Source organism: Cnephaeus nilssonii (assembly GCF_951640355.1).
Source record: "Cnephaeus nilssonii genome assembly, chromosome: 2".
Classification (NCBI taxonomy): Eukaryota; Metazoa; Chordata; class Mammalia; order Chiroptera; family Vespertilionidae; genus Cnephaeus; species Cnephaeus nilssonii.
The window spans coordinates 29,207,475-29,235,273 of NC_137073.1; the positions used below are offsets into that span (position 1 = coordinate 29,207,475).

Below are 27,799 nucleotides of genomic sequence, written 5' to 3' on the forward strand. Positions count from 1 at the left end.
AATCGGTAAAAAATTGAACCCGATGACATTTTTGCAGTCACGTTCTGTGAAAGGTGGTGGGTCTGAGAAGATGCCCATCCTTTCTTTGGGAGCATGTGAATCCAGATTCCCTGCCAGGCCTGCACAGGCCTCCCTCATTAGACCAATGCTTTCAGGTGGAAGAGGTTTCAGACGCCTGGAAGGTTGTATGAGAGAGACCAGTGTCCACTAAGAATTGACCATTGAAGGAGAATTACCGAGACAGCGACTGCAGGCAAAATAGAAATTTTGGGGAACAAATAAGTGGCTTTCAGGCAACGATCTTTTGCATTAGAACCCGTGAAGGCCATCTCTTCCAATCTCCCACTAAATTCCTTCCTAAATGCCCAGATAGGACACCATGCTAGACTCTGACACTTTGAAGAGAGATATGAACCTATGCCAGGACTTATGCTGGGGTCCCTGATGCAGAAGCGGTGACGGTACAACGTGGAGGTTAATATCAGGGTTCCAAGCTGATACGTGTTGCGTGGCCTTGAACTTGTTGCTTTTAACCTCCTTTTGCCTATGTTTTCTCATGGGTAAGTGTGGAAGGGCAGAACCTGTTCATAGTGTTGGGATAAAATCAAACAAGATAATAAAATGTAAAGCCCTGAACACAGTGCCTGGCATAAAACAACTGTAAAATACATATCTCCTCTTTCTTTTTTTATTAGTCTTTTAATGACTAAGAAAGACCTCTAGAGGTTGACTTGAGATGCAACAACTAGATCAGAGAGAGCAATGTAGATTTCACTTTGCCTATAGGTACCAGGCAGCCGTGGCACTCCCCTGCCGGGAAATGCTGGGGTCGGGGTCGGGGGGCGGGGGGGGGGGTAGAGGGTTCCAGACAGTCCCATGCGTGACCCAGCCTCCTGAGACGCAGCAAAAGCACAAGCAGACTGTTGGGTTTGGAACCCGAGCTCTGCTTGTTGCATGAGCTTCAGCAGGCTGCTGAACCTCTCTGTGCCTCAGTTTTCTCATCTGTAAAATGGGCTGCTGAAAGACTTAAGTGAACTAATGTAAAGAAATTTCTTTACACAGTGCCCAGCACATTGTGAATGAGTGCTCAGTAAATGTTAGATATTTCGAGCATCATCAGGCTTCCCAGACCTTACCTCGGCCTGGGAATGGTTTTCCTACAAGGGACTTGGTGAAAAACCTCTCTCTGAGATTCCATATGTCTCAGTTCTCCTGAGATGATGGAGTGAGGGGATAGGGCTGTTGAGCTAGTGTTCTGGGACCAGGAATGATAGCTTGTAGGGCATTTTCCAGTTCTGTTTGTTAAAACTGCAAACTGCTGAAGAGAGCTTTTCCTCACATGAAATCTGAATAGAACCTTGTGCTGTCAAATTGTGCAGTAGCAAGAGGAGCCCCCACTTATGGAAGGTCTACAGAAAATGTGCTGTGTACGCACATCCTCAGGAATCAGAGCTGAGGAAGTCCTGAGAGAGATACAGAGAGATGGGGACCCCACCCTGATTATTTCTCCTGCAGGAATCTCCCTGTGCTGGATGATAGTTAAAAAGGAGCGGTGGAATCATATTTTCACCAATAAAAAAATCCGGTGTTCCAAATGTCCTCCTCTAAGTAGCTGGAAGCAAATCCTCCGCGAGCTAGACCTCTTCTCCCAGTAGCAGAAAGTCTGCACCGAGCCACCTGTTCTGCTGCACCGCAGTTGGCACTGCCCACAGGATCCTGAGCACCCCGCCCCCAGCGCTTCCCCTCTGGCCAAGGATTGAGTCATAAAAGAGCAGTCAGCCAGCGCCAGGATAGTTTTGAAGCATTGTGTCTGCTTGTCAGCTTTGGGTTTGGTGTTCTCAGCCAAGGGCACCCTCTGTGAGCATTCCTTGGTGATTTGACCAGAATTCCATGTGGGCCCTTGAAATGCACCAATTGCATGCTGCTTTACTCCCATCACACTGGGGGGAGAATTTGGAGAGGTGGGTGGCCTCTCCTCCTACGTGGAAGATGGACTGTTCAAAGACAATCCCATTTTCCTGGCAATGAGAAGCAGGTGTTTTGCCATGTCCTATGGACCACTCCCCTACAAGGCTCCCAATTGAGAGACAGCAGTGCCCATTACACCATGGCCAGGAGCTTGAGTGACCAAGCCTGGTAGACATAGTTTAGTTAAGGTCTCATGATTCATGCTCTTGAAATGCTAAGCCTTTATGAACTGTTAGACCTCGTCATGGGTGATAGAGAGTTGGGATAATGTTGGTCCACTGCTAATGGGCCCAGGGAAGGACAACCATGGTACTTGGGACATCTTCTAGTCCAGTGTTTCTCGACCTTCTTCTTTTTTAAATAGCCACCCCACCCCCAGGAGCCTCAGGACATTTGTTTCCATTGTTGCCCTACCCCCATGAAATTTAATAGAAAGATATACTGTCTATCTGTTTATGTACTGTGCTCCCAAGAGGGCCACAAACCATTATAATATCTAAGATATTTTTTGTCCTCTAAGAATCACTTTAGTAAGGGAGATAGTGTCTCTGTTGAGAATGGATATTTTAGTCTGAGACTCTTTGGCCCTCCAGTCCCACCTATAATAACAGGGGTGTTTTGGGGTGAGCAGAAATAGAGGAAACCAAATATGAGATGGATTGACTCCATAAAAGAAGCCATGGCCTTGAGTCTACAGGAGCTGAGCAGGGCTGTTGAGGGCAGGACACTGTGGACATCACTCATTCATGGGGTCACCAGGAGTCAGAGCCAACTCAATGGCATGTAACATAACACAGAGGGTTAGTGCATGTGCATAACAGGTGTGCCTGTCTGAGACTTGGAGCCACATAGAGCCAGCTCAGTGTGAATTTTAGGAAGACTGGGCATTCTCTTTCCCAGCTTCCAATTTTCCACTTTCACAAATACTAGATGATTATCTTGAGGCAAGCATCTTGGTCTGCATGTAAGATAATTTCCCTGTTTTTTTATTATTATTAAAAAGTAAAGTTATTATGTTAAGAAGAACCAGCATGTTACAGCACCTTAAATACTGCCAGTCAATATCCAATATTCAGATAAGTGTACTGGGAATGCAGAAGAGAGCCTGGCTCTTCTCTGGACCTCCGCCAGGCTTGAGCAGTATTCTCTAATTTGAAAGTCAAGATGGTAACGCATTGTTGCTTGCATTAGCTTTCTTATGATCAATGAGGGTGAAATTTTAGATCCCTTTATCTTATTGAAGATTGAGAGATAAATCAGTTTCCTCTCAGTAGCTCACTGACTGCCCCACCCCATTTGGTGGCTAAATCTGTTCTTTCCTATTGACTTCTCATGCCTCCTTTATCTTCTAGAAAGTCTTATCTGAATTATTGACAGCTTGATGATGACATCTGCTTGGATTTTTGAAATAGGTTTTGAATGAAGGCTCTTTAAAGGCAATTGCATTCTGGGGGTGGATCAATGTCTGCACTTTGGCAAATTGTGTGCAGACACTTAGGCTGTCTTCATCATTGGGAGCCAAGATGTGGTGAGCTCTGGGTGGAGACTCTCTCTTGGAGGATACTTTCAAGGTATCGTCCAAGCCTCAATGACTCATTAGGAATGCCACACTGATGAGTCATTGAGGCTTGGGCAATACCTTGAAGGTCAGCTTTTGTCTGCCTTGGCTCAAGTTTACCTTTTGGTCAGTAGCAGCTCAGGCTTGAAAGATCCAATGGATGCTGAACTGAGCAAAGGAAGATCAAGCAAGAGACAGCATCTGTTCATTCCACAAGCACACACTGAGGGCCCACCACGGTGTTGAATGTACAAAGAAGTTTCAGAGTAGGTCAGGGACTCACAGTCTAGGTGGGAGACAGGCATGCAAATCAGTGACTGAGATACAGGTGGTAAGTTCTGTAAAGGATGCACATTAAGTTAGTAGGAGAGACGGAAGAAAGTTTGGCCAACTCTGTCTAGTGAGCTGAGGAAGGGTCAGGAAGAAAATGAAAAGAAACTATGATATTTAAGCTCCATCTTAAAGCACTTATGGTGTTCATCAGGTAAACCAGTGGGGGAAAGCATCCTGGATGTACGGAGGCCAGAAGCTCTGAAAGAGCAGGGCAATTTGTGCAGAGGTGGGGAGCAAAAGGTGGCAAAAGGGGTAATGGGACTTGAATGCTACCCTGAGGTGGTTTCCTTATTTTCAAAGATGAATTGATTTATAAAGCATGATCAGATGTATTTAAGGGAAGTAAACTTGGAATTGTTTAGAGGAAAGTGAGGAGTTGAGAGTGTCAGGTCAGAAAGCAATTCTAATAACATTATAATTATAACTAGGAACTTGAATCCTTGGAATCACTTTCCCACTATAGTCTTTGGAAAGGGATTAGCAATTGGATTAACAAGAAAAATAAAACAGCCACAGGTATCTAAGAGGTGAATTCCATAAAACATGATGACTAAATGTATTTGTGAGTGACAAAGATGAAGGGAGAGATATGAATGAAGCTGCAATTTTTATCATGTATAGTTGGGCAATTTGAGGTGCTGGTAGAGCATTTAGATAGAAATACTGACAAATAATTAGGGATATGTGGTATTGGATGTATTAATAATTATCAATAAGTTATTGTGTTTCTTTTGGTATTTGAAGAATGTTGCACAACTTTCAGTAATGCCACTAGTTATTTATTGAGATCGTGCTAAGGAGGAAAATATGAAAATGTTTATTTCATGGGGTACAATAGGTTAATTTCAACTACTTTTCCATTTATATTTATATCTTCTCTTTCCAGGGGATGGCCAGGTGGATTTTGATGAATTCATGACAATTCTTGGCCCGAAACTGGTGTCTTCAGAAGGCCGTGATGGTTTTCTTGGAAACACAATAGATAGCATATTCTGGCAGGTGAGTAAGAAATTTTTTAAAGATTTACTTCGACAGTAAACTTGTATCTGAGATAAATTTTTGACGCTGTGTTCTTGAGCTTTTTAGCACATGAAGATCTCTTCCAGGCTGGACTGACATGCATTCCTTGTAGTCTAAACTGCGGTACATACTAGGTCCTCTGAACAAAGAATCAAAACTATGCTCATTAAAGGCGGGGAGGAGTGAAACATCTTCCTATTTTTTTCTTATATCAAAAAGAGTTTTACATTTTGGTGAAATGAGATTTCTCTACTGATTCACAAAATCTTTTTCCTTGGGACATTTAAAAAGGACATATCAATATTATCTGAGTCCACTTCTGTCCCTGGTACAGGAGACCCTTGCTGAGAGGATGTCATAGTTCTCTTGTGTGTTGGGATCTTATCAACAATCTTGTCCTTAATAGAACAGAATGGTTTTACCTAAGGGTTATGTTCAGTGCTTCTCAATTTGCTCCTATTTCTGTCTTGTGAAATCTCTTAGGAAATTCCAGATATCTACCTTTGAATTACTAATGTGCTTTGAATCATTAATCTTAAAATATGATTATTATTTCAAGATTATGGAATTTGGGGAATGAATTATCAATGATTATATTAAAAATAATTTGACAAGTTAAATTGATTTATTGATTAGACATGTAAAACATCATTCAAACATAGCATGGTTTCTTTAATTTCTTGAAAGGTTTTTTTTTTTTCATACCAAAGATATTTCTGTAATCTAGATAAGGATTGTAGTTGACATGTATTTTTTTTTAAATCTGATTCTATTACCAGTCTTGCATATAGCCAACAAGTAGTAAGAACATGTCACGTGCCCTGTAGTCTAACAGTCACTGTGGATTTTACAAAAAGATGTTTAAGATACAGTCCTGGCTATTTAAGAATTTGGTTGGGGAAGCACAGTTAAGAAAGAGGAAATAGCCCAGCTGGTGTGGCTCAGTAGTTAAACGTGGATCCAATGCCCGAGAGGTCGCTGGTTTGATTCTCAGACTGGGCACTTGCCTGGGTTGTGGGCACCATCCTCAGTGGGGGCCATGCAGGAGGCAGTGAGTCGATGTTTCTTTCTCATCGATGTTTCTCTCTCTTTTCATATCTCTCTAAAAACCAATGAAAACATATTTTTAAGAAAGAAAGAGAAAAAGCCCTAACCGGTTTGGCTCAGTGGATAGAGCATCAGCCTGCGGACTGAAAGGTCCCAGGTTCGATTCCGGTCAAGGGCATGTATCTTGGTTGCGGGCACATTCCCAGTAGGAGGTGTGCAGGAGGCAGCTGATCGATGTTTCTCTCTCATCGATGTTTCTACCTCTCTATCCCTCTCCCTTCCTCTCTGTAAAAAAATCAATAAAATATATTTAAAAATATAAAAAGAAATGAAATACAATAAAAAAAAAGAAATAGAAAAAAAGAAGTTATTAATTGGTGTTATGATTACTAGACTGTAATCTCCTTGAAGCCCAGAACTTCACTGTTGTTGCCCCCTTGGCACTTGGCACATTGCACACAGCCGGCCCTCATTAACGATTTTCTTTGAATAGGAGGAATAGAAGTTCAAGAAAGGAGACAAATGTGGTCTTGAGGGGTCAGGTAAGGCTTAAGGAAATGGGGGCCCTTGTTTCAAACTTTGAAATATGAAGGGGATGAAGGGGGCAAAGAAAGAAAAGAGCACATTTCAGGCCTGTCAGGATGAGAGTTTGCAAAGGGTGGAGGCTCTGAGCACAGTCCATCATTGAGCGTAACAAAGGCACAGTTTAAAGGGAAAGACCTCAGGACCACTGGCAGGATGGATTTAGGTCCTGAGGAAAGAAGATCTGAGATGACTCCAAGGTTCCCAGCTGGCTTCTATTGCCAGAAATAAGATCATGGAGGAAAGGAGTCTGTGTGGAATCCTAAATTGGACATGCTGAGTGTAAGGTGAGGCTCAGATAACCAAGAGGAGGAAAGTCTATGCACAGCTGAAATCAGGGATGGATCACAGGCAAGAGACCAGGGCTGGAAACCCTGGGATTCATCAGAGCTGGTGGCAGAGCTCAGCAGGGGAAGATGCAGGGATGAAGATGAGCAGAGACACAGGGCCAGTTCCTGCCTGGAGAATCCAGGGCCAGGGACAGTGACATGGGGCCTCTGATATCTACTCTGCTCCGACACGCCGGGAGAACACTGTCTCCCCAAACTGTGGTCATGATCAACCCTGACTCTTTCTAGAGAAGGACCTCCATGACCCTACGCACCTCGTGATGAGAATATTTCACGTGTAACCCTTCAGGTATGACTCCATACTTGGAAGGACAGACAGGTAGAGTTCTCTGACAGAAATAAAAAGAAACACACAGGAGGCTGAGCAATAGTTTCCCACCTGGCCATCTTTCAACCCACGCAGGTCCACTCTGGGTGAGTATCCGGAGTTCTTTCCCGGGTGCCCCTTCTTCTCTGCTCTCCTTTATTCCCCTGTTTTCTACCTTTTGCCTCTGCCTTCAGGGTCCACTCCAGCCAAGGAGAATGCTGCCAGGCTTTCCCAGCTCTAAGCCTTCTTCCTGGCCCCCAACCTGGAGGGGAAGGACCTGCAGGTACTTAGAGCCTCACATCTTCCGGGTTCTTCATAGCAGAACTTCCATACAGTGAGGAAATGTTTCTCTTATAATAGCTTGATGGCCTCTACCATAATTTGGAAGGGCTGTTTATTATGTTCACAAAGCCTCTGTGCTTTTATCTCATCAAAGACTCTCCTCCTCCCCTATGGTGGTAAATGGGATGGGGAAATGAGAGACAAGGAGAAATTCCATTCTGAAACATTTAAACGAATTTGGGAATGCACGGATTTGTGGCTGTGGCTTTCCCCCCCTGCTCTTGCTCACTCAGCTCAGAATTATATGACTCGCAAAGGAGAACAGACACATCAATCAATTCTCAGTAGTCAGCTGTGTTCTCCCCGCCCCCGCCATCTGTCCATTCAGAGACGGAGTGAAAAATAGTACTTAAAACATCCAAAGCATCTGGTTCTTCCTGGAAGAAAGTTCATATTTTCAGCGCTTGAGTGATTTGGTGATTTTTTTCAGGTTTAAAACAAAGTTGTGTGTGTGCATGTGTGTATATGCCTATGTACATGTGTATATTTGCTTGGCACAGTGTTGAGGATGGTATGGAAGAAGAGAAGCAGGAAGGCAGGTTACTACACTGGATACCCATATATCTCAGGAGATACCAATATTCTGAAAGAAGAAGGCCATCCATTTAAGACACGCTGACAAGGCTTCCCACCAGGGACAAAGTCAGTTTCCTGCATTAATAGACTTAATGGTACACCTGGCAGGGTGCATTAATGATGCATTTGCTGCATAAAATACATTACACCAAAAGCTAGTGACGTAAAACGACACTAAATACTTACTATCTCACACGGTTTCTGTGGGTCAGGAATTTGAAAGTAGCTCACCTGGGTGGTTCTGGCTTAGGGTCTCTCATGAGGTTGCAATCAAGATGCTGGCCGGGGCTGTGATCATCTGAAGGTTTGACTGGGATGGAGGATGTGCTTTAGGCTCCCTCATGTTGATGGCATGGTGATGCTGGCTGTTGGCAGGAGAACTCAGGTCCTCGCCACAAGGATGCCTCCTCAGTGATGCTTGAGTGTCCTTGTGACATGGCAGCTGGCTTCCTGCAAGACAACTGATCCAAGAGAGGACAAGGCAGAAGCTATGATGTTTTTGTATAACCTAGCTTTAAAAGTCAAACTCCATGATTTTTGCAAAATTCTTTTCGTTAACACAGGTCATCTCCAGACAGGGTAGGAGGACAAACTCTGAGGCAAGGATCATTGGGGCCCTGCTGGAGGCTGGCTACCACAGGGTAAAGACTCTATAATTGGGCTTTGGCTTCTGATCCAACATTGCTGCCATAGCCTTCCATTTTACCCCAGACGTTGGTTTCTTCCTACTTTAGAAGAGACCTGTGACCAGGGCTGTTTTCTATATTCTGAGAAGTGATCCTACCAGGCACTGGGCCTCATTTTGCTAATCAAATCTGTTTCCAGTGTTCCCCCCTTGTTGGATTTCTAGCCTACAGTGCCAAGGTAAAAATAAAATAGAATTCTGCAAAAGCAGCTATTTGTCAGTTGGTACTAGTCCCAAAAGCGTGAGCCCCTGGCTCTTTGCAGGAAATTGGTAGCAGTGAAGACAGAATGTAATTGGCTACTAAAACAGCCTCGTCCTAAGAAAGATAGTCTGAGGGCCATGCCCCAGAGTCTCTCTCCATACTCCCAGGGTGTTCAGCCCTTGGCGTGTGAGTCTCATAGATCTCTGGGCAACCACTTTGGAATCTAAATGTCCTGAGCCTCCGCTGGCCACATGCAAGCTGGTTGTTACCATAGCTGGTTTACCCCACAGCTGTGCGCAATGTCCAAGACACTGTAAGTGACCTTAACATTAAAGTGTGTGGGACGCCCATCCCCAGATTTGGTCCAGACCAGGGCCTGATTGTCACACTGGCTTCTCCAATAGCAGACCTGCTCAGCATCCTTTCCAGCTGACCACTCTTCCCCATCTGGTGGGATAATACACACAAGGCGTAGTGTATTTTATTCTTCATTCATCACGTTTCTGTGTATTTTCTATAATTGCAGTGATGTACTGGGGAGGGAATGTGAAATTGTGTTTGCAGCCAGCCTTAGGACTTAATATATGTTGATGGTGGAGAGGAGAGAATGGGGAGGGGGGAGTAAAAGGACCTGGGACTCAGGATGGGGGAGTGGCTTTCATGCTCAGTGCTTCAGGTTAATTGTCACTGCTGAGAAGTGGGGTCCTCAGAGTCGCTGTTGTTCCATCATTCATTCTCACCGTACACCGTGAATCCACTTGTACCCAACAATGAGAGTCTTTGATACAGTAGATGCCCCCAAGTGGCAGAGGAGAGCTCTTCTGTGGCATCCCAAGGTTCACCCGAGTTACCACAGCAACCCTTACAGCAGTGGTTCTCAACCTTTCTAATGCCGTGAGCCTTTAATACAGTTCCTCATGTTGTGGTGACCCCCAACCATAAAATTATTTTCGTCGTGACCCACAGGTTGAGAACCGCTAGCAGGGTCGCCTAAGACCATCGGAAAACACAGATATTTACATTATGATTCATAACAGTAGCAAAATTACAGTTATGAAGTAGCAACGGAAATAATTTTATGGTTGGGGGTCACCACAACATGAGGAACTGTATTAAAGGGTCACGGCATTAGAAAGGTTGAGAACCACTGCCTTACAGGGTCTCCTCTTTAACCTCCACCCCTACAACACTGTTCTGCACTGAGTGTGCAGACAGCGTACGATGAGAAGGAGAATGACAAGGATCATGGGAAATCAGACGGCTCTGCCAATCCAGGGTCCAGCCTTCACTCTGTTAAACTCTTCTCCCTCTGAAGGAAGAGAAACGAGTCCACACTTAGCGAGGGGAGCTGAGCTATCTCTGTGTCTTTCTGTGGGTGCTGGAAGGAGCGAGTAAAACCCCCGGGCCACAGTGACTCTGGAAATCATCGAATGGGTGCTCTAGCACTGGGCTCCTTTGCTCACATTTTTATCTCATCCCCAGTCAAACATCATTCATTACTAGTAAAACTTCGCTGCATTAGAAGTTTTGTTTTAAGGAATGAAACACATTAATATTTATACAAATGGATCTGCTGACTGGATGGCGCTGAGTGTATGGGACTGCGTCTGGGACTGGAGGTCAAGAAACAAGGAACTCATGCTGGCGCCTTGGTCTTTGTGTGTGTGCTGGAGAGCGTTGCCTAAATGTCCTGAGCCTCCGCTGGCCATATGCAAGCTGGTTGTTACCATAGCTGGTTTACCTCACAGCTGTGTGCAATGTCCAAGACACTGTTAAGTTACTCTATCATAAAAGTATGTGGGACGCCCATCCCCAGATTTGGTCCAGACCAGGGCCTGCTTGTCACACTGACTTCTCCAACAGCAGACCGGCGCAGGATCCTTTCCAGCTGCCCACTCCTCCCCATCTGGTGGGATAATACCCAGAGCTGCTGCCAGGCTTGCCCTCTGTCCCTCCACCCAGAATTCTGTGGTCTCATGTCTTCCCTGGCTTTCCATTTCTGCTATGGTTCTCCACTTTTGATTTCTGTCCCATAGGGATATGTAGGCGCTGGTCCCCAGGCCATGGCTGAGATGGGCGAGGAGCTGGACTTAAAATTCTTGACTCCTGGTCAGTTGAGAGCACTTGATGTTCCATGTTCATGATGCATGAGAGAAATACTACACGAAGTAACAGGCACAGTGTAATCCATATCTGTTTTGCATAAAAGGACTGGAGAGAAATTTGTCGGAACATCAGTGATTTTTCATGTGTGGTAGAATGATGAGTGATCATATCTCCCTGTATTTCCCAAAATCTTGACAGGGGGCATGTGTTACTTCTATCATCAGAAAAAGAAAAATGCAGTCCCCAGCCAGTTAGGTATCTATGAAATATCTATAATTTTTTCATCTGTAAAACTGGAGATTACCTGTCCGATGAGGTTGGCTGTTGATAAAACTTGCAGGGAGAGCAAATTTTTAAAAAAGACAGAAGTCATGTTTATCCCTTTGAGGTATTTATTTGTTGCTTGGGGCCAAGACATAGAAAATACCACCTTTAGGTTTTTTTTTAAGGATAACTCACGTTCCAGGAGGCAGTCTCTCCTCACAGCAGATCTGGCACCAACCGGATTGTTCTCCCATCAATATTTTGCCAACGTGCCACTCTATCAGAATTTTAGATCCAGAACTGCTGCTCCTCAGTTCTTAATCATCTAATGGAACCTAAACAGCTGTTAGCAGAGATGCCCATCACGAGGCCTGTTTGATTGACAGCCAGTGCTTAATCCACAGAGCGTTTACTGCATTTGAAATATGGAGGGTGGGAAGCATTAGTGTTGGCAGTGGGTCTCCCAAGTGTAGTTCCTGAACCAGCAGCAGCATCACCCGGGACTTGTTAGAAATACAAATGCCAGCCCACCCCGAAACACTGAATGAGAAACTCCAGAGGTGGGCCCAGCAGTGTGGGTTCCCCTCCAGTGGTCGGCGAACTCATTAGTCAACAGAGCCAAATATCAACAGTACAACGATTGAAATTTCTTTTGAGAGCCAAATTTTTTAAACTTAAACTTCTTCTAACGCCACTTCTTCAAAATAGACTCGCTCAAGCCGTGGTATTTTGTTGAAGAGCCACACTCAAGGGGCCAAAGAGCCGCATGTGGCTCTCGAGCCGCAGTTTGCCGACCATGGCCCTAAGCCCTCCAGGTGGCCGAGTCGCGCCCAGGTGTGAGAGCCACTTAGCCACTGAGATTCCAGTGACCTGTCATGGGAGGTGGGCATCCAGCAGGCTGACTGGTCTGACTCAGACCTTGGTAATTGGTTTCATTTTTACAATTTTACCCATATTTATGAGTGTAGTTCGTCTCTAGTCTATGTAACACTATAGGCATACCTTGGAGATATTGCAGGTTCCATTCCAGACCACTGTAACAAAGCTAAAGCGAGTATCACAATAAAGCCAGCTGTAATTTTGATGTCGGTGGAGGGTCTTGAGTTCAGTTTGTAAAAAGCTCAACATTTGTCCTGGCCAGTGTGGCTCAGTTGGTTGGAGCATCGTCTGGTGCACTGAAGGGTTGCAGGTTATTCCCGATTAGGGCACATACCCAGGTTGTGGTTTCAATCCCTGGCCAGGGTGTGTACAGGAGGGTCGGGGTGAGTACATCAATATTTCTCTCTCTCTCTCTCTCTCTCTCTCTCTCTCTCTCTCTCTCTCTCTCTCTCTCTCTCTCTCTCCCTCTCTCCCTCCCTCCCTCCCTCCCTCCCTCTCTCTCTCAAAAATCAATAAAAACATATCCTCACATAAAGATTAAAAAAAAAAACCCCACAATGTCTGTGACGTGTAATAAAGCAAAGCACAATAAAATGAGGAGGAATGCCTGTATAAATTTTAACTGTTTCTAAAAGGGCAGAAATTACATGTCAGTAAGTAATTTTCTAATTTGGAAATGTCTCTCTAAGCATTAAAGTAATGGAAGAACTCATATATAAAAACCATTAAACAATCAAAGTAAAAGACTGTTTCAAAACTAACCAACAGGAAAAACATGGCCATTGATAGACTGAAGCATATGTGAAGAGCATTTCTGAAGCAACATGGAAACCTCTTAACATGACAACAGAGAAATGGGATAAGGAACAGCATGCGATTAATTCATCTTTCAGTAAACATATTAAAGCAGTTGAACCTCACTGGAAATCTAAGAAATGTCAATTAAAATAGTAATTGGATAACATTTTCCTGCTATCAGATTAGAAAAGAATAAGACATATGATAATGCTCAGTGCTGTCAAGAGTGAGATAAAACGTGCAAACTGGTAGAAATGTAAATTGTAAAACTTTTTGGAAAGCTACCTGGAGATACTTTGCCCCAACTTTTCAAATGTTTCAACCCGATAATTAAAAATAATTCTATGTTCAGGACTTTATGATTTGAAATTACTCAGAGAGGTAGAAAATACAGTTACAAAGATGGGATATTGTACAGTTATTAAAAGTACCATTTTCCTTTTGCAGTCTGTAGAGATTGACTTTCCAGTATAATTACATTGCTGTTCAACATCTATTCTATTTCCATTTATATTCACGGAGAGACAAAAACTGGAGAAAATGTAATAATGCTGACAATACTAATTATTATTGGTTGGCATAAAGGTGAATGTAATTTTTTCTTAATCCTTCTTTTTATTTTCTGGAATTTCTACAATGAGACCAGATGATCTACTCTGTTATTATTCAATGAAATTACCAACATCTCAAATTAACAAAATCACATTCTAAAGCAGCTGTTTTCAGTGGCAAAAAAAGGTGATTATAGTTTCTCATACATATGCTCATCGTTGTGGTCAGCCAAGCACAAAGTTGATCTGAGAATCTAAGAGGATATAATCAAAACGGCAGCCCCAGCCACCAGGAGGCAAGAGACGCTTTGGAGCCTTCTGAGTGACAGCTGCCCCCCAGAGCTGCTGTGGGAGCTGCAGGGCACCCACGCTGGCTACAGTGCCGCACATGTCAATCACCTTATGTCCAATTAGTATGCTGAAAACACGCGTTAGGAGAACATCTGAATTGATTCTTATAATCAGAAACAAATACATGTAGAGTCATTTTTAAAATCCCTTTTAAATAATTTCATGACTGCTTCCTGTGTGCAGGGTTAGGATGTACTGACAGGTGACCTCAGCCAAGAAGAGGAAAATGTCACTGGTTCCATTATCAGGGAAGCCTGGCACCAGTGGCTTAATCCGTATATCCAGTTAAATCTTCCCAAGTGTTATGTGAAGTTATTTTCTTTCTTTCGTCTACTTAAACTCAGGGGTCTAACCCACATTCTACATACTATGTGTACGCTCTAGACTCTCAGGAAAGCACAGAGCTTTCATCCAAAGTAACTTAAAAAAGAGGACAGGAGGAAGAAGAAAGATGGTTGAACTGATTCTATCAAGGGCAGAACCTTGCATTAAAGTTCAGGGGGGCAGAGAAAGGAGCAAGGGAGGCATGGAAGCTGTAGGGACGTCCTGGGGCCAGACAGACACATCCTCTGAAACCCGCAACACGCAGCACCCAAAGGCAGGCTTCTGAAGGGGCCAGGGGTCTCCTGGGCTTCAGGGGTGGTGTTTTGGAGACACTTAAAGAAAACACATTTTATTGAGTTATGATTGACATGTAAAAAGCTGTACATATTTAATGTATATAACTCCATGAGTTCGGGAATAAGTATACACTAGTGAAACCATTGCCACCATTAAGTCTATACACATATCCATCTCCTCCCGAAGTGTCCTTTCCTCTCTGTATTATTATTATTCCTATTACTGTTGTTATTATTTTGTATGTGTGATAAGATCCACCCTCCTAGCAAATTTAAAGTGCACCATACTGTGCACGGCTGGTGTGGCTCAGTGGTTGAGCATTGACCTATGAACCAGGAGGTCAGAGTTCGATTCCTGGTCAGGGCACATGCCCCAGTTGTGGGCTCAATCCCCAAGTGTGGGGTGTGCAGGAGGCAGCCGATCAGTGACTCTCATCTTTGATGCTTCTATCTCTCTCTCCCTCTCTATTCCTCTCTGAAATCAATCTATATACATAAAAAGCTAATATGCTAAGTGTCCCTCCTACTGACTGACCAGTTGCTCTGATGCACACTGACCACCAGGGGGCAGACGCTCAACACTGGAGCTGCCAAGCTGCAGTGACTTGGCAGCAGTGGTTCTCAGGTGACACACCCCGAAACCAGAGAGGAAGAATCCCGATTCCTTGCGGGGCCCGGCAATTCCACTTTATGGTTATGTTGTTGCTGGGGCACTGTTGCCCCAAATCTGGTTTACTGCACACTTGCGTTTGCGTTCCACACCCTGTATGACAGCAACTTGCACAGGACCCCTCAGGGGATGTTGGAGAGCCAGTTTCAGCCTGATCCCCGCAGGTCAGGCCGAGGGACCCCACCTGCTGGAGGGACCCCGCTCACTCTGCATACACGGGGGGGGGGGGGGGGGGGGGGGAGGAACCGTGGGAGGTTGGCTCCAGGACGTGTTTGGCCCTTCTCGCCCCACCAGCCACCTTCTAATTAATTTCCTTTCAATGTGCATGAATCTGTGCACCTGGTCACTAGTAAAAATATATTAAGAAAAAAAATAAAGTGGACCATACTGTTAGCTCCAGGCACTGTGCTATGTGGACCTCAAGAGCTGACGTCACTGGCTGTCCATAGCAAAGACTAACGTGGACAGCCATGTCCCCAGCTTTTAAAACTGAGGGTGTTGTGGCTATGAAGAAAGAGTGAATTGACAGTTAGGGATGAGCGCTCAGGTCCCATCAAGACAAAGAGTTTGGATGACCGTTGTAGTAGCAGTACTCATCGGAGTGTTTTAGGTGATGGAGTGGCATGTGATTTACATGCAGACGACACCACTGCCACTGTGTGGAAGGAGTGTAGGGAGCAAGAGTGGAAATGGGGATTTGGGGAACTATTTCAAGAGTTAGGGGGACAGCTGACGTCTCTCTAACACCAGGTTGGGAGCAGCTGAGGTAACGAGAAGGGACAGGTACAGCTTTATTTTGGAGGTAGAGCTGTTCACTAAATAAAGCTGGTCTTTTCATTATGTATCTCCATCATTACCACTTATACCTACAAGTAGCCTTATTGGCCCACCCACTATTTTGCCTTGAATGCTCCTTTTCGGATATTAATACTAACCATATCTCATCTTTTTAATTGACTTTACTGGGTATATTCTTACCCATTCTTCTCCTTTAAAAATTTCTACTTTTGTAGATGCCCCTCTCTTTCTACAAATCATAGTGTCAGATTTGTTTTATAAGCCAGTCTGACAGAATTTGTCTTTTAATAGTGTGGTTTAGTATATCGGAAATCCTTGTGTAACTGGTATTTGTTCACAGTTCAATAGTTGTATTTTTTTTTTCTGGTTTTAAGCTTTGTCCTTTGTTTTCTGTCTTTTGCTATACTGATTGTTTTGTATGCCTTATCTTCTAAATTAAATACAAATATAGCTCTTCTCTAATCCTTTTACTGACATTTTACTTTTATGAAACATGTATTTAGAATTATATTTGTCTGAATTATTAAAGTCAAACAATAAATGACTTCTGACTTTTCCTGAAAGGAAACTTGATTTTTATTTATTATCTTCTTTCACTTCCCAATTTCTGTTAATTCAATCTGGTATTATATATACTGTGTGTTTTTTTAAGGTTTGTCAAAATGGTTGTAAGATTCATATGCAGTTTTAAGAAACAATTCAGAAAGAGCCCATGTACATTCCACCCAATTTCCTCCAATGGTAACACATGCAAAAGCCATAATACAATATATAAATGGGATTTTGACATTGATAAATCCACCAATATCCTTCGCATTTCCCCGGTTTTACTGTACTCACGTGTGTGCGCATGTGTCCTGCCATACAATTTTATTGTATGTGTAGGTTTGCATCTCCACCACCACCATCAAGGTGGTGAACACTTCCATCACACCTCACACCTTCACCCCGCCCCTCACTGCTGCCAACCACTAAGCTGTTTTCCATTTTTAAAACTTTGTCATTTCAAAAATTTTATATAAATGGAATTGTACAGTATGTAACCTTTGGGGATTGACTTTTTCCCCCCACTCAGCATAATATCCCTGAGATTCATTCATTCATTCAAGTTGCTGCATATCAATAGTTTGCTCTGTTCAAGTTGTATATGAATAATAATATATCATGGTATCGATGTGCCTCAGTTTATTTAACCATTCGCCTGTGAGTATGGGCTGTTTCGAGTGTTTGGCTGTTATGAATAAAGCTTCTATGAACAATTGTGTGCAGGCCTTTTTTATTTTATAAGAAACTGCCCACCTGTTTTCCAGAAAGGCGGTAATATTTCACATTTTTACCAGCAATGTGTGAGTGATCCAGATCTTCCATATCCTCTCCAGCTTTGGTGTCATCATTCTTTTTATCTCAGCCATCCTGATAGGTGTGCAGTGATGTTTCAGTGTTTAATTTGCATTCCCCTGATGGCCAATCTTTCCCAGGCTTACTTACCATCTCTATCTTCTTCTGTTCATGTCTTTTGCTCATATTCTAATTGGATAGTTGTTTTTGTTTTGTTTTGTTTTACTGCTGTGATTTGATAATTCTTTATACATTCTAGATACTATTCCTTTGTTAGATATGTTGTTTGCAAATACCTCCTCCCATGCATAGTTCATCTTTTCATCCTCTTTATATAGGCTTTGGCAGAGCCAAAGTTTTTCATTTTGATGAGGTCCACTTTATCAATTTTCCCACTACAGACCATGCTTTTGGTGTCAAGTCTAAGAACTATTTGCCTAGCACTAAATCACAAAGATTTTCTCCTGTGTATTTTTTTCAAAAAGGTTTTACACTTTTACATTTAAGTATATGTCTCATATTGAGTAAACTTTTGTAGGAGGTGTATGGTTTAAGTCACACTTTATTTTTTGCCTTTTGATGTCTACTTGCTTCAGCACTGTTTGTTGAAAAGGCTGTCTTTTATCCAATGAGTTGCCTTGACAGCTTTGTCAATTGAGCACTTTTCTGTGGGTTAAACTCTGCGCCCCGGTTTTCTCCATTGGTCTGTGTGTCTGTCTATCCCTCTGCCAAGAGCACACTGTTTTGATTACTGTAACTATATAGTAAGCCTTCATATCAAGTAAATAATTCCTCCAACTTTATTCTTTCATATCAAGATTGTTTTAGCTATTCTAGGCTCTGTGTTTTTCCATATAAATTCTAGAATAAGCTAATCTATGACTACCTAAACTTTGCTAGAATTTTGATAAGAATTACACTAAACATATAGATGAATTTGGGGAGAATTGAGGCCTTTATGTCGAGTCTGCCAGTCCATGACCACGGTATGTCTCTCCATTTACTTCAATCTTTTTGATTTCTTTCATCCACAAATGTGTAACTTTTCAACATACAGATTTTGCACTTGTTCTGACAAGTGTACACCTAGGAATTCCATCTTTTCTGGAAGAAATGTAACATGTTCATGGGTAGTAAAAAGAAATGTGAGCTTGTTTCTTGGGATTATGATGTGATCTGCAAATAGAGACTGTTTTATTTCTTTCCTTCCAAACTGTATGTCTTTTAGTTTCTTACCTTATTAAGCTGGCTATAACCTCAGTAATATGTTGATTAGCAGTGATGAGAGTAAAGATTCTTGGCTTATTCCCAATCTCATGGTGAAAGCATTCAGTCTTTCACATTAAGTATGATATTTGCTGTAGGATTTTTGTAGTTACTCTTTACCAAGTTCAGTTAATTCTCTCTATTCTTGTTGAAAGTTTTTTTTTTTTAATATGAGTGATCTGTGTCAATTGATATGATTAAGTGTTTTTTATTATTTAACTAGAGGCCCGGTGCAGGAAATTCGTGCATGGGGGGTGTGTGTCCCTCAGCCCAGCTTGCACCCTCTCCAATCTGGGACATCCCTCTCACAATCCAGGACTGCTGGCTCCCAACGGCTTGCCTGCCTGCCTTCCTGACTGCCCCTAACCACTTCTGCCTGCCAGCCTGATCACCCCCTAACCACTCCCCTGCCAGCCTGATTGATGCCTAACTGCTCCCCTGCCAGCCTGTTTGTCCCTAACTGCCCTCCCCTGCAGATCTGGTCCCCCCCCAACTGCTCTCCCCTGCAGGCCTGGGTCCCCCCAACTGCCCTTCCCTGCAGGCCCAGTTGCACCCAACTTCCCTCCTCTGCTGGCCTGGTTACCCCTAACTGCCCTCCCCTGCAGGCTTGATTGCCCCCAACTGCCCTCCCTTGCAGGCCTGGTCCCTCCCAACTGCCCTCTCCTGCTGGCCATCTTGTGGCGGCCATCTTGTGTCCACATGGGGGCATCCATCTTTGACCACATGGGGGCAGCCATCTTGTGTGTTGGAGTGATGGTCAATTTGCATATTACTCTTTTATTAGATAGGATAGAGGACTGGTGCACGGGTGGGGGCCAGCTGGTTTGCCCTGAAGGGTGTCCTGGATCAGGGTGGGGGTTCCCTTGGGGCATGGGGCAGCCTGGGCGAGGGGCCTGTGGTGGTTTACAGGCCGACCACACCCCCCAGTGACCCAAGCAGAGGCCCTGGTATCTGGGATTTATTTATCTTCTATAATTGAAACTTTGTAGCCTTGAGTAGAGGCCTGGGCTGGTGGAAAGCTTGGCTTCCTCCATCGCCAGGGGCAACCCAAGCCTCCTGTTCGCAGCCATCTTGGTTGGGTTAATTTGCATACTTGCTCCTGATTGGCTGGTGGGTGTGGCTTATGAGTGTAGTGGAGTGATGGTTAATTTGCACATTACTCTTTTATTAGATAGGATAGTTTACTTTGGTCTCAACAAAAGTCACATTGTTTTTATTACTAAAGATTATATCTAATGTTTACTAAAAAGTGATCATCTTTATTGCTAAAGAGTATATACTAATTTGAATATAATACAGATTTCTTAGCACAGAGCTTCTCAAACTTGTTTAAAAATGTGTTGATCACTTTTAAATTTACTTTTAATTACATTTGATGTACAATATTATATTAGTTTCAGGTGTACAACATAGTGATTCAACATTTACATACCTTACAAAGCCATTACCACAATAAGTCTAGGAACTGTTTGTCACTGTGCATAGTTATTATGACACTAGAGGCCTGGTGCATGACATTCGTGCACTGGGGGGACAGGGATCCCTCAGCCTGACCTGCACCCTTTAGCAGTCTTGTAGCCCTCAGGGAGTGGGCCTAAGCCTTCAGTCAGACATCCTTAGAGCTGCCTCAGAGGCGGGAGAGGCTCCCACTACTGCCACTGCGCTTACCAGCCATCAGCCCAGCTTGTGGCTGAGCTGCGCTCCTCCTGTGGGAGCGCACTGACCACCAGGGGACAGCTCTTGTGTTGAGCATCTGCCCCCTGGTGGTCAGTGCGTGTCATAGCGACCAGTCGTTCCGCCATTTGGTCAATTTGCTTATTACCCTTTTATTATATAGGATTAACTCTATTCCCTATGCTGTCCTTTATATTCCGTGACTTATTTTATAACTCGATGTTATATAACTGGATGATATGGTGATTTTTTTTTAACTGTTGAACTTGCCTTGCGTATCTGAAATGAATATGACTTGGTCAGGGTATATACTTTTTTTTTTTTTTTTTTTTAGATATTATTGGATTCAGCTTGCTAGTTACTTAGGATTCTTACATCTAAGTTCATAAGAGATAATTATTCTGAAGTTGACTCCTTTTTGGTACCATTTATCTGATTTTGGTATCAGGTCTCATAAAGTCATTTGGGAAGTGCTTTCTATTTTATGGAAGAGATTGTGTAAAATCAGTGTTAATTCTTTTTTAAATGTTCGGTAGAATTCTCCACTGAAACTGTCAGGGCCTGGAGATTTATTTTCTCAGGAGCTTTTGAATTATGAATTCAATTTCCTTAATGCTTCTAGCATAGTTCAGATATCTATTTCATCTGTTTGAGGTTTTGACAGCTTGTGGTTTTTAAGGAATTGGTCCAATTCTTATGTTGTTGCATTTATTAATGTAATGTTGTTTACAGTATTCCCTTCTATCTTTTAATGTTTGCAGGATTTATAGTGATATTCCCTATTTTAATCCTGATATCTGTGATGTCATCTCTTTTTATTTTTTGTCACTCTTCCTAGAGGCTTGCATATTTTATTCATTATTTTCAAAGTATCTGCTTTTTTGCTTCATTGGTTTTTTTTCCTACAATTCCTGTTTCCAATTTCTACCAATTTCATTGACTTCCAATTTTTATTTTCTTTCTGTCTGCTTTGATTTTTTTCCTGTTTTTGTTTCTCTTTTAAAAAAAATATTTTTATTGATTTAAGAGAGGAAAGGAGGGGGAGAAAGAGATAGAAACATCAATGATGAGAGAGAATCATTGATTGGCTGCTGCCTGCATGCCCCACTGTGGGGATTGAGCCCGCAATCCAGGCATGTGCCCTGACTTGGAATCAAACTGTGACGTCTTGGTTCATAGGTTGACACTCAAACACTGAGCTACACTGGCCTGGCTGTTTTTCTTCTTCTTTTCTAGTTTTTTTTCCTGTAAGAACTTATATTATTGGTTGATGTTATACTTTCACTTTATTCATTTCTCCATATTTTTATTAACTTTGAGTGATCTCTTTTGATTCATGGGTTATTTAGAATTACGTTGTTAAATTTTCAGATATTTAGAGACTTTTCTAATATCTTTCTGTTTCTGGTGTCTAGTCTGATTCCATTGCGATCAAAGAACACATTCTGATTTCAATTATTTAGATTTTTGAGGTTTAATACTCTCAGATAGAGTCTATCTTGGTGAATGTTCCATTAGTACTTTAAAAAGATGTACATTTCTCTGTTGTTGGGTGGAGTTTTCTGTATATGTCAATTGGATTCTACTGGTTGATTGTACTGTTTCGATCCTCTATGCACTTGCTGATTTTCTCTTTAGTAATTTATCATTTGCTAGTGAGTGGTGGGGAGCATTGAAGTCCCCAACTATAATTGTGCATTTATTTCTCCTTTAGGTTCTAATCATTTTTGCCACGTGTATTTTGAGGCTCTGTTTTTTGGTGTGTTCACATTTAAGATCATAAATCCTCTTACTGATCTGTTTGGTGAATTGATCCTTTTCCTGTTATGTAATATCCTCCTTTGTCTCGTAATTTTCCAGCTCTTAAGTCTACTTCATTGAATATTAATACAGCCACTCCTGCTTCTTAAAATTAATATATGCATGGTATACCTTTTCCTATCCTATCTATGTTGTACTGGAAGTGTTTCTTGTAAACAGCATATAATTGTGTAGTGTTTTTTTTATCCACTCTGTTGATCTGTTTTTTTATTCACATACTTCGGCCATTTACATTTAAGTTATTGAAGTGTATTAGTCTGCCATTTTATGTTTTCTGCTTGTTTCCTTTGGTTCTTATTCCTCTGTTATTCTTGTTTTCCTGTGAGATATTTGAACATTTTAAGAATCTCATCTTGATTTATTTGTAGTATTTTTGAGTGTATCTCTTTGTATAGTTTTCATAGTGGTTGCACTGGTTATTATGACATAACATATGTGACATCACAATCAACTGGTATCAACATTTTACCTGTTTGAGTGGAATCTAAAAACAGCATTTCCATTTAGGTCCTTTTACCTCCCACTTTTAAAATATCATTGCCTTGTGTATCACATGGAATTATGTGCTGTTGTTTTTTGGCTCAGTCATTATATATGATTTATAAAACTCATGAGGAAAAGGAAGTCTAATGTCTGTATCCATATTTCTACTCTTTCTGACATTCCCTCCTCTTTCTTGCTGCTCCAAGATTCATTTATTATATCCTTTCTGTTTGAAGAACTTACTTTAGGCAGTCTTTAAGGATAAGTCTGAGAGTGATAAATTCTTTTCTTCATTCTAGAATGTCTTGATTTCCCCAAGGATAATTTTGCCCGTTATGTACCACAGATAATAGTTCTTTCTTTTTCAGGATTTGAAAAATGTTGTGCCAATTCCTTCAGGTCTCCACAATTTCACATGAGCAGTGTGTTTTCATTTGAATTGTTGATCCACTATAGGTCACATATTGTTTCTCCATGGCTGCTTTCCAGGGTTTTTTTGAGTTTTTAATTATTTAAAGTTTAATTATGACACACTTTGAAATGGATGTATTTGGGTTTATACAGTTTGAGGTACAATTAACGTTTTGAATTACAGGTTTGTGTTTTTGAAAATTTTTGGTCATTACTTCTTCAAATACTCTTTCCCTACCACTTACGTCTCCTCTCCTGGGGCTCGGATGAGTGCTGGATCGTTTTATTGCCCCTTAGGTCCCTGCAGTTCTGTTATTTAAAAAAAAAATCTATTTTCTTTCTGCTATCCATATTGAGTGAACTCTATTAATCTCTCCACAGGTTCACTGATTCTGACCTCTGTCATCTTTACTCTGCTATTCCTCCCAGCAGCTTGTTTTTTATTTCAGAAATTGTATTTTTCAGTTCTATAATTTCCATTTGTGTTTCCTATAACTTGCATTTCCTTGTTGACATTTTTCTCATTTTTCAATTTGTTTCAAGAGAAGTTATGAATGATTTTTAAAAAATTTATTTTTATTGATTTCAGAGAGGAAGGGAGAGGGAGAGATAGAAACATCTATGATGAGAGAATCATTGATCGGCTGCCTCCTGCATGCCCCACACTGGGGATCAAGCCTGCAACCCGGACATGTGCCCTTGGCTGGAATCAAACCTGGGACCCTTCAGTCAGCAGGCCAATGCTCTATCCACTAAACCAAACCAGCTAGGGCATGAATGATTTTTGAAAGATTTTTATGATGCCTTCTTTAAAATCCTTATCAGAAAATTTCAACATCTGATTCACCTCGGTGTTGCTATCCTTTTTCTTTTCTCATTCAAGTTGTGATTTTCTTGATTTTTGATATGATGGGTAATTTTCTGTTATATCCTGGATATTTTGCCTAATGTATTAGCAGATTCTGGGTTCTATTTAAGTAGGAGCTCACCCTGTTTAAGATTAGCACGCAGGCCCCACCAGTGAGGCTCAGTGGTTGAATGTCAGTCATCCTGGGCCTCTGAGCCTCAGTATTTCATGCCCCGTTCTAAAAAGTTCATCTTTCAGTTGGCTGGAGAACATTTTCTCTTTGGTAATTTTTTAAAGCGGGGATTGGGGGGTTATGCAGATATGTTTTTCAAGTCCTTTGCAGATTTGAAAATATCTTTCTGCTAACTTTGCTCATGAATAAAAATATGGTTGAATATAGAGTTCTTGGGTCACAAAATGTTAATCTCAGTATCTTGTAGTCATTTTTCATAGTACTTTTCCATTGCCTCCTAGAGGAAAAAGTTCCTTGATCAAATAAATGGTAGAAATGCTTCATATTTCTTGGAGATTCAGAATGTACATTGGTTTAGTGAAAACTCTCAGCCAGCCTTCATTGGAGAACTTCGTTTAATTTTGTGTAGCTTATTGTTTCTCAAATGACACAATGACGATAATGGGATCCCTTTTTGTGCTTTTTCTGCTAATATATATCCTCAATGCTTTCTTTTCTGAGTAAGAGCATAGATTGAGTAGCAAAGACACAGATCTAACTTAGGAAGTCTGGGTGGCTGTAGGGATGGGAGCAGAGGCTCGGCCAGGTCATCCTGGGCCTCTGAGCCTCAGTCTTCCATGCCCCACTCTCAGCCTGCCAGAGGCTCATCTTCATTCATGTTGCCTTTTGGCTGCAAGGTGTCTGCTCCATCTTCAGAAACCAAAACTGTATTTGGAATGGGGTAGAGGCAGCAAGAGGTCTTATTTTTGATAATGGGTATCTTTCTTATAAGCAAAGGAAAGACTTCCTTAAGAGGCTCCTAGCAGGTTTTCCCTTTAAACATCATTGGCCAGACCAGATGTCTACTCCTACGGGAGGCTGAGAAGATGGGTACCTGGCAAAGAGGAATGCAATAGCTTAATTAGCTTAGATCTCATCCATGCTTGGGGCTCAACTCATTGTTCTCTCAAATAAATCAAGTTTCTTTAGGAAAGGAAGATGGGAGGTAAGTGGCTGCTGGGTATGCCACAAACGGTGCCGCCACCACCTTCCTGTAAGTCAAATGGCAGGCAGAATACATCAGTGGAAATAGATGTATCTGCCCATTGTTTTTGCACTTTGTAGAGAAGTTGGAGGGTGGCTTGATTATATTCCTCATCAGAGAACATGTTTTGTTCTGATAATTGTAATCTTTCTTGTTTATTTAAAAAATAATAAATTACCCCCCTCCTTTTTTTTTTACTTTGCCTCAGAAAGCTCTTCTGATAGGTAAACTCAAGCCTTTCTTCTAACCAATAGTTTTCTGTTACTCTTTTTTAAAATATACATGTATATTTATTTATTTCAGAGAGGAAGAGAGAGGGAGAGAGAGAGATAGAAACATCAATTATGAGAGAAAATCATTGATTGGCTGCCTCCTGCACACCTCACACTGGGGATCGAACCGGCAACCCAGGTATATGCCCAGATCGGGAATTGAACCGTGACCTCCTGGTTTATAGGTCCACGCTCAGCCACTGAGCCACGCTGGCCAGGCTCTGTTACTCTTTATAGTTATTGCTTCTGCTCTTGTTTTTTTCCCCTGTGCAAAAGATAAAATTCTTAAGTTAGACTTTTGTTCTTTTCCATGTTATTTGTCAACTTATTTCTCTATCTCTGTGTTATTCTTTTTCTGTCATAATTCTGAGAAATTCTAACGTCAGTTCTCTGCATATTAATTCTGATTTCTGGAGTGTATGGTCTGTTGTGTATGACTTCAATGAAATTTTAATTTTGCTCTTGCCTTTTGAGTTCAACATTCTCTTATTTAAATCCTTTTCTGTTTCTGTCTTTGTTTCAACATTTTTCTCCCCCTATGGCTTCCTATTTCTGTCCCACAGTGACCAAATCCTCTTGCATATTTTGAAGACTCGAAACTAAGATGTTTAAAGTATCATCATTTTCTGTGATCAGTGTGGTGTGGGTTTTTTTTTGTTTTGTTTTCTTTTCAGGGTTACTTTCCCCCCCACCCCCACCCCCTCTAATCAGGGTAATGTTTATATTCCCCTGTTCTTCATTATCTTTTCAAAAGTACTATGTTAACATTTTTTTCTAATCCACATTACCCAGTATCCTGGGACTTGTCACAGAGCATAGAAGTTATTTATCATGGTTTCCCAGCTTCTTTGGTCTGTGGTTTTCCTCCCAAGGCTCAGAGGGTATATTTGGCATTTACTTCCTACATCCATCCCCATGGCCATGTGGAAGTTCCTCCCAGATTTTGGCCTGTGGTCTTCTCTTATCTCCAGTCCACAGTCAGTACTGACGGCCTTTCCTTTTTATTTATTTCTGTGTGTATTCTTTGGGGAAATTAGCAAGGATATCTCATTGACTCCAGGCCAGCACTCATACCCAGTCGGTAGACACTTGGGAAATTCCCATCGAGGCCGCTGCAGTTACAGGAAAAAGCACAGGGCTTCCCAGGCAGGCAGCCTTCCTCGAGCTCTGCGCCTTGCTTGCTGTGGACTGTAAGCTCGGAGCCTCTGCTGCCTCGGCTGTGATAGGAATATCCTCTTGAGAGGTTGCTGTGAGGATGAAATGGGATACCACACCCGAGGGCTTGTGCTTCCGCCGTCCCCCTCCCATTCCTGATGCTCTGTGCACAGAGAGCGGGCATCCATTTGGACCTCCTGTCATCCAGCTCTGCTCTCATGGCCCAGCTCCCGGCCTGTGCCCAGTCCCATTGGCAGAGCCAGGGCCCGCTTCACATGTAGAGACACATTCCACCTGGACTGCGGGCTTGGGATGCGGGACGTGCTGTCCCAGAGTCCCCCCCCTGACACCTTTTCTCTTACAGGCAGGACACTCCCAACGTTCCTTCTTGAGAGGCAGCAGAGGGTAATGGTTAGCTTCATAGGCTGCTTGTGAATCCCAGACCTGCCTGCCTCTTAGGAGCTGTGGGACCACAGTCAGACTCCTGCTTCTTCTCTCTGCTTCACTGTCCTCATCTTAAAGTGGGGGTATTGATGTGCCCGACTCATAGGGTTAAGTGAGCTCTGTGAAGCCCTTACAACACTTCCTGACACGTGGTATCAGTGTTCACTGCGGTGATGATGATGGCAGTCACCACCGTCCTTGTCAGTAGGCCCTCCTGCTGCAGATGCCACATCTGGGCGCACTGCGCTCGGCTGACCCGATGCTTCCTTCCCTTGTTGTAGCCGAGCCTGCCCTCCTCTTCTACCCTCGCCCACCCCTGTGCCTGGTGGACCCCAGGAGTTGGGTCTGATCGCCTTCCCCACCTGTCTTGCCCTATGGCAGTCACCTCCCCACCCCCAGCGATACTCACTCAACCCATGAAAGATGAAGGATGGAGGCTGCTGAGCCTCTGTCCTTGGAGACACTGAGAAGGAGACAAGCCCGCCATCTGGAAAGATTCAGACATCTATCGGCCTCAAGGCAGGAAACGGAACTGGATGATCCTTCAAGGGCATGCCTCCGCTTAACATCTTTCAAAAATCCACTTCTCCCTCAGGACACGGCCCGAATTCCACAACCCTTCAGAACCTGCCCTGCTCTCCTCTTCAGCCCAGCCCCTCACAGCACCCTCACAAGCCCACCATCCAGCAGCCAGAATTACCCACAGTCCCTACCACACTGCACTTCTTCGATCCTCCACACACACCGTCCCTCTGCCCCTGACCTCTGCCCAGACAGCCCCTCCCTCACCTGGGGGAACTCCAGTGCGCCCACCCTGCGGTGATGTCTGGGTCTCCTGCAGCCCTTGCTGACGAAGCAGACCCC

The 27,799-nt window shown here is 42.8% G+C and overlaps 1 protein-coding gene across 1 annotated transcript in view; it reads left to right on the forward strand.

The window, feature by feature from the left end:
* CALN1 (calneuron 1) overlaps positions 1 to 27,799 on the forward strand; it is a gene marked incomplete at both ends in the record, with an annotated part of 374,757 nt that overhangs the window by 233,549 nt on the left and 113,409 nt on the right. Inside the window, one exon of the mRNA XM_079796101.1 lies at positions 4,746 to 4,858. Within this exon, the coding sequence (XP_079652227.1) occupies positions 4,746 to 4,858 (113 nt within the window). The remainder of the gene's footprint in view (positions 1 to 4,745; positions 4,859 to 27,799) is intronic.